Source organism: Penaeus japonicus, unplaced genomic scaffold, assembly GCF_977035675.1.
Source record: "Penaeus japonicus unplaced genomic scaffold, GWHDUDI00000001_assembly GWHDUDI00000024, whole genome shotgun sequence".
Lineage (NCBI taxonomy): Eukaryota > Metazoa > Arthropoda > Malacostraca > Decapoda > Penaeidae > Penaeus > Penaeus japonicus.
Window position 1 is genome coordinate 8,867,644 of NW_028234426.1, and position 7,500 is coordinate 8,875,143.

The 7,500-nt window shown below is 35.5% G+C and overlaps 2 protein-coding genes across 6 annotated transcripts in view; one reads left to right on the top strand and one right to left on the bottom strand.

Annotated features, from left to right (window-relative positions):
- Pbp49 (proximal sequence element A Pbp49) overlaps window positions 1-522 on the bottom strand; it is a 12,268-nt gene extending 11,746 nt beyond the window's left edge. Inside the window, exon 1 of one of the 4 annotated variants that reach the window (XM_086550653.1) lies at window positions 383-522. Coding sequence is in view for 1 of the 4 variants with exons in the window: in XM_086550651.1 (XP_086406777.1) it covers window positions 171-302 (132 nt within the window). In the remaining 3 variants the exon portion in view is untranslated. Of the gene's footprint in view, window positions 317-382 lie in introns of those variants that run through there. The other 3 variants (XM_086550656.1, XM_086550651.1, XM_086550655.1) reach the window with 3 other exon arrangements.
- Window positions 523-885: 363 nt separating this feature from the next.
- The window catches only part of LOC122249978 (uncharacterized), a 9,509-nt gene continuing 2,894 nt past the window's right edge, over window positions 886-7,500 (top strand). Inside the window, exons 1-3 of one of the 2 annotated variants that reach the window (XM_043011212.2) lie at window positions 886-1,167; window positions 3,981-4,149; window positions 5,871-7,500. The exon at window positions 5,871-7,500 is cut by the window's right edge and continues 2,894 nt beyond it. In XM_043011212.2, coding sequence (XP_042867146.2) covers window positions 3,988-4,149; window positions 5,871-7,109 — 1,401 coding nt within the window. In that variant the 5' untranslated portion in view covers window positions 886-1,167; window positions 3,981-3,987 and the 3' untranslated portion in view covers window positions 7,110-7,500. Of the gene's footprint in view, window positions 1,168-1,199; window positions 1,264-3,980; window positions 4,150-5,870 lie in introns of those variants that run through there. The other variant, XM_043011213.2, reaches the window with a different exon arrangement.

Here is a 7,500-nt window from a genome sequence, read left to right on the forward strand (position 1 = left end):
GCTCCTTTTAATTTTATTCTATGCGAATGGAATCTTGGGCAGTATAGTAATAAATGTTCTATGCTTTCTACTTGAGTGTTGCACCATCTGCAGTTTGGATCGTCTACTATATTGATTTTGTGGTGTTAATTCAATCTTGTGTGATTAGTCTTCTTTCTGGTTATACATACGTCTAGCTTCCTGTCTTTTGATCTTGTCCATTGTTCTGATTTGTTGTCTTTTAGGTAGTTGTTTTTTTGTTTCTGGGATTGAAGGTAAAGTTCCCAGTTTTCTATTATTTTCTGTCTTATTTCTTTTATCATTGTTTTTGTATCTTGTGGTATAGTCATGAAATTTGATATATCATGTGCTTTTTTGGCAGCTTGGTCTACAATCTTATTACCTTTTATATTTTTATGTGAAGGAAGATCCCTCAATTACATCCTTCTGTGGAACTTCAAAATCTAGAAGATTGTTTTCTTTTGTTATTGTTTTTTTCACGACATCTGAAACACGTGACGACAGGCAAGCGCAAAGCGCACTAAGGGCATTTTAGTTACATTTTTCTCTTTTAGAAAGAATAAAACATTTCGCTTGGATTATATATTGTATTACTTAATAATATACAAATGACCAGGTTGAAGTGAAAAATCTTTGGAGCAACTTATTTATTGTGCTTTAATTGAACATGTTTGAACACGCTCATGGAAGGTCAAAATGTAGAGATATCAATTTTGCTCATATACATATATCACGTTCATGATCTCTATAAGAATTAATATAAAATCAATGATTTCTAAAAGAAAATCTAATTTTGTCAAATGATAAGCGTCTTCAGTATAAGAGGGAGCGTAATTTGAATTTCGCTTCCGACTCAAAACATTGAAAATGCAACATTTACGTTAATCCCTAATGCCCTCAAGCACAGCAGCTGTGAATTAATTTCCTGTCATTGCACACCATAATCAGAACATACCCACGAAAGTGTTCTCTCCCCCTATTTCATCAAAACTAGAAACGTTAATGTGAGTTCCAATCTCCGTCTGGAATTACCGGTTTTTCCTTCATATCAAGTAACACGATCGCATTTCACCAGTTTATAGAGGAGAGAAACCTATAGAACCCCATGGCGTCGATACCAGGAACAATTCGATAGCCATAGAAGTCCAAAAAGTTCCGATATTGGAGGTAAAAAAAAAATATTTTTTGAATTTAAATCCCCGCCGCCAGATTTGTTTGTTTGTTTGGCTTTTGACATGTGACGCGATGGTCCCTCTCCCTTAGGTCAGTCTACGGTCACTTCCCTTGATAACTAGATGTCTAATTTTTTTTGTCTGTCTGTCACAGGATGCATGGACTCTCACTCTCTCTTTCAGTAATGTCTTATTGCAAATAGATGAGCCATATGAGATGTGTGGCCAGATTTTGTTATTTGTTTTGCTAATTTAACCCTGTCGTTTGAAAGTATTTTTTAATTCTTTGGATGATATTGGTGGTCTAATTGCTAGATTATTTTAACTTCTTCTGTTAGGTTATCTTCTTGTCTTTTCTGCAAAGGCTTAGTTCTCTTGTATGGTAATTTGTATCATTTGGTTTATCTGATTTAGAGAGAATCTGAATTAGAATCTGTACAAAAGTTGCATATTGCTAACAGGAGTACAATTGGTATCAATGGATTGTTTATGATATATTCTGTTCAGCTGTAGCAGAGTTAGTCTGTGAAAATGATCTATGGTGATTTTAGTGGTTCCAATAGTAGGGGAGAGCTTATTGTACTTTGGAGAGAAATTTTGAGCAAGGTTAAAAAAAAATAGAGTAACCGAATAAGTTAGACCACCATATAAATAATGATTCTTATATGAATTTTAGGAGACCACCCTCAATTATCCCTCAGTATAAAGGGCATACAGTGAGGTTCTCTGAGAGCCATTGTAGTGCTAACCAATCACAACTTTCACGGCAGTTGAACGGCACCAGGCAATAACCTTGGCCTCTATCCCTATGGTGCACATGCAAAGGCAAACAAAGCTCGAACATGTATATTCTGGTAAGATAGGACCTTGGGTTGTCCTCAAATTTGACCATAGATAGTGAGGGATGTCTACAAGCCTTATCTTTCAAGAACATGTATGGTAGTGGTTTATTGACTTTTTCTGGAGGACCAACAGGTGTAGAGGCTGCATCAATTTAAATACCACCTGCATTGTTGCTATAATTGTATGCATCTAGACAGTATACATTAAATGCTGTTAGTTAAATGGTGTTAGTATCAGGAAAGTGCAGTTTTTCTATGGAATTATGATTATAAAAAAGTCAGATGTTCTAATACCACATTTGAAACTTTCATTGTGCATTTGATAAGTCAGATTTGCAAATTCAAAAAATCTTGTTTTATATTTGTAATATTTCTTTGTATTTCAAAGGTTATTTATTTTTATTTGTACTTTAGAGGCTTTAGTCTTTTATTTTTGAAAATTACAGTCTATTCTTGCTTTATATCTCACTTTTATGTGTAACATTTTGTAATTAAAGGGCAATATTTTTTCCATACAAACCTTAATGTATGACTTCCAGACTGTAAAGTTTTTAGATTAACCCTATGACGACGGTTGTGTCACACCCGTGTGACACAGCCAAACTCCCGATGCCGGGGCGTCATGCCAGTGTGACGATTTCAATGCAATATTGCAATCGCCCGGCATAGGGGTCTTCGCGTAGCGAGTGCCCCGTCGGGAAAGGGTTAAGTGACTAAGATGATTTGCTTCTAAGAAATCTTTGAATGATGTTTGTAAGACACCTGCTGAATGAAACTTTTGCTCACAATTAAAATGCCTCTGTTCTATCCAAATCCACTTGAAACGTGTCGTGATCCGTTATGGAAAACATAAAATCTTAAGCAATTGTCATGGTCTACATGCCATTTGCATTCAAGCAATAATTCTCCTACATAGATCTTATACATATGTTCTTGCTATTTTAATCTCTTTTGAAGTGTAGCATTTCATTATTTTTATTATCATTATTATTGTAGTTCCTCATATTTGTTTTTTTAATAAAAGGGGTACAAACACTATATGGTCTGGCAAGATACTATTACTACTAACTACTGCTATATTTTTTAATGTGTGTGCTGTTTGAATGAAACTCTTATTTAGCATATTTTTGCAAGAATTTATAGGCTGTAGACAATTTATAGATTATTATTATTACTATTATTTTCATTGTTATGATTATGATTATTATTGTTCTTACCTTTATGATGATTGTTATTACTATTACTATTATGATTATTTTTCTTAGTTATTTTGTTATTAGTATTATGAATATTATTATTATTAATATTATTATTATTATTATTATTATTATCATTTATATGATAGCAATTTTGTATGATATTTTTCTTGAAGGGTAAACTGTTTTTGCCAATACAACTAATAGATTGAGCTTTAAAGGAAACATTGATAGTAACAGATAAAGGGGAATATTATTAAATATATAGATATGCTTTAAATAAGAAAACCTAATAAATTGATAAATATCATGAATATTTTCATGATCTGTAACTTTAGAGAAGCTGTGAAAGTGAAGAGTAAACTTTATTGAGATGTTTATTATTGAATGTTTAAAGTTATAGTATTTTTTGTATGATTTTCTTTATCTTCTGGTAATTTTACTTTTCATGTTTCACTAATATGGTCCCTTACTAAATTCAAAGATATTGCCATTAACATGAATTAGTGCTGTAAAAGAAAATTTAATGCCTACTTTTAGAGAAAATGAGTGAATGATAACAGTATCTGAGTATATTGTTTGAGTGTGTCTGTATGTTAGTGTACTAATCTATACACATGCATGCTTGTGTCTGAGTGTACATATATATTTTTATGTTTATGAGTATGTGCATGTGAATATGTGTGCATAATTTGATTTAATTTATTTGCAGTCATTTGAGGTTTTTCATTGTTGAATACTTAAGACAGATAAGTAATATTTCCCCCCAGTTTCAGAATGGCTGGTGTACTGACGGTGGTAGCAGAGGAGATGGGGAGAGCCGTTGAAATGGTGTGGAGTGGGGTGGGAGTGGCTATTCGCCTCAACAACAAGCTTATGACTACAGTGTTCAGGGCTGCAACGCGAATTGTACAGCTGCTCTTGCTGCTTGTAAACAAAGTAAGGTTTGCGAGCATTGTTTGTGAAATTTTGCTCATGATTCCATATATGAGGAGTTGATATTTATTTGTACATAATGCTAATCATATGTTAGCTGCAGAGCATTAGAATTTCCTTTTTTTATATATATTCCGAAGCTCTTCCAGTGTATTCACTAACTATTGTTATTTTGTTTTGTTTTCTCTTTTTGAACTGCTGAGGCAAAAATAGTTGGTGCTTTTAATATTATTGTGTCTGATGTTAAAAAGTAAAGGACAAACTTTATATCTTTATGTATTCTGTCACTAATTAAACATAGCATTACTGTTTCATCAACATGAAAAGAATGCATAACATGAAAAAGTTTGAAGACCAAACCAGGATTCCGCAAAAAAAAAAAATAGGTTATGTCGTCAGAGGCCTTACCCAGCACCATGGGCACTAATTGTACGCATCATCGGTCATCAATATCATTGATGCAGTTTTGTCAGCGGAAATTATTTGGCTGGTTAAAAGGACAGTGTTATACATATCTAAGTTTAGTTGACCATTTTGGTGAGAGATTATGGATAGTAATATTAAAACTGGCTATAGTGTGATCAAAACATTTTAGTCACCTGCAGCATTGAAAGATCCTGTCATATGACACTTAATAGTCTCAATTCAATAAAATGCACAAAAAAGGCTCGTTTTACAAGTGACTGAAAGAGAGTGGGAAAAGTCAAGACATGTGTGAAGCTGTCTCACTCAGAAAGAAAATCCATCCAGGAGACAGGGCAAGCAAATCTATCCCCATCTGCAGTGGGTGGCAATGGCCACCCGCTATAAGCATGAGCTTGATCATCTGGCATACCAGCCATACAAAAAGACATGATGTGAAGTAGCATCATCCGGCATTAACAGGTTAAAGCTACCATTAGGCAACAGTCTTCTTGGATTACTTTTATGTCTTAGACCCTAAAAGCAGAATGAGAATCCCACACTCACACTCATCCAAATTTTATGCAGGAGACTTACCTCTCAGTTAGATACCTCATCAGTTGTAGAGGAGTGGAAGTTTTATCAATGTGACCTAAGTTGACTTGCAGTTGTAGAGTATCACTAGAACAATAATTTAAAAGATGAAGGCTGTAGATCGCAGCTGTCACTGATGAAAGCTATTAAAACTGAATTAATCTTGTTCTGCACAAATCCAGAATCTGAGGAACTATTAGCAATATCTGATAGCCCTTAAATGCTGCAGCAAGGGGTTCTTTTTAGTGCATCATTCAGTAAGAATAGTATAGTATTAATGATATATGTTGCTGCAAAACCCAGGTAAATTGGTAAATTGGTTTATTGGTAAATAAAATGCAAATTGTTGGAAGAGTTAGTATAAAAAAAGGACCTCAACAAAGATTTTTTTTATAAACTGTCAGTGGACTGGCTAAAAAAGCTAAAATGAGCCAGTAAGATTAACTGATAAGGCTCTTCATTCATAGTGTGCTGTTTATTTTTCTAGTTATGAATGGGGGAGAAATATACAATATCTTAAGTTGATATGGAAATACTACTGATAATGAAACTATCAGAGGACAAGCTAAAACACTAAAAGTAGCCTAATATATAAAGAAGAAATCTGTTGTTAGCTTATATGGAATAGTATGTGGACTATACTGAAAAAATGTTGAGTAGTAAAAACTAGAATAATGTTGTTGTTTTTTATATCTATAATTCTATAATTATTATATTTTCTTTGACAGGCAGCAGATCTGCTCTCTCTCCTGATGACAGACCTACTCTTCTTCCTGAGTGACATAGGGAATGCTGTCCTCACTCTGGGTGTAGCAGTACAGACAGGGGCCTTGACAGTATTTAATTTTGTCTATGGCACCATCATGTGTATTGTATCTGCAGTGTTGTACTCCTGTCATCTTGTCCACACACTCTACTGCTCTATTCTCTCATGGATAGTGCTTGGTTTTGGACAGCTAGGCAATGCTCTTAACATCATAAAGCATGTTTTCGTCCTGTTTGGCTCATCCGTCATATTCCTCATCAGCCTCATACCGAACTTGATATATTTAACATTCACAGGGCTGATCCACCTGTGTTCTTGTGCTTATCTTGCATGTAGCCAGAAAGTTTATAGTGCCTGGCTAACAGCATGCTATATAGGTGATACGTGCATCTCAAGTGTAGTGAACTTTGTATGTGACATTCCTGTAGAAGCAGTTATAGGTGCAGCAGTAGGATCTGCAGTCTTAGTCGGACTTAAGTATGTACTAGTTTACATGATGGATAATTTGATTCTGATCCCTGACATGCCTCTGCCTTCCTTGCTTGTCGTAATGAGGCAGCGATTCTTCAGATGGTACACAGCGATAGTACAAAGAGCTCACCAAGTACCACCAATGGAAGATGATACAGAGGAGGAGGAGCTAGATGACACCAGTGACGAAAATGGCAATGATAATAACGATAATGTACCTGACCTGAATCTACCTCAGAATCAGATGTTCATGAACCAGATGCAGGTTCCCTATCCACAAGTGAATGTAGCTGGGGGATCCGGCAATCCCCAAGCAAACAGAGCAGGTGGGCCATACAATCCAAATCCACCAGTGGCAGCACCAATCATTCCCGACGGACTGGCTAGAAGGCCGCTCACAAGACAGCGATATCGTCTCCAACAGGAAGAGGAAGAGGAAGACCAGGAAGTGGTGCCCGTACCAGAAGTTTCACAAGCAGAAGTCAAGAGAGGAGGAAGGGAGTCAGTGACAAATGAAAATGGCCAAGCCTACCAGCTCTACAGGGAACTGGAGCAGGAACGTGAAGGACGTTTGTGTATAGTGTGCCAAGATCAACCGAAGTGTGTGATTCTACTTCCTTGCCGCCACCTGTGTCTGTGTGATGCTTGCCGTTCAGCTATTATCACAAGAGACAATATCTGTCCTGTATGTCGTAGGCCAATTATGCAAACACTTAGGGTTTATGTCTGACAGTAAGAATATCATTTTATTATATTATATGGATTTAAGTGAAAAGACAAGCAAAGAAGATAAATGGAAGCACGAGCAATAGTGGAGATACTTTTATTACACATTTAAGTATACATGGCACTAATTTCTTGAAAATGCTACTCTTTTGTGCTTTGGAAATTGAAACCCAAGCAAGCACAGCAACAAGCCCTAGAATATGGCATTGCTAAATGTGTTGGAACTAGACATTTTGAGCTTAAGGCCATTGAAATTAAGGAGCTATACTTATGTTTAGGGTGCCATGTTACATAGCAGTGTTGTTTTTTCTCCATTCAGAACAATATACGTAGTTTGTGATGAATTTATTTTTGTTTATGATTTTGTACCTGGTGATGTAGAAGTGTCTTTATTT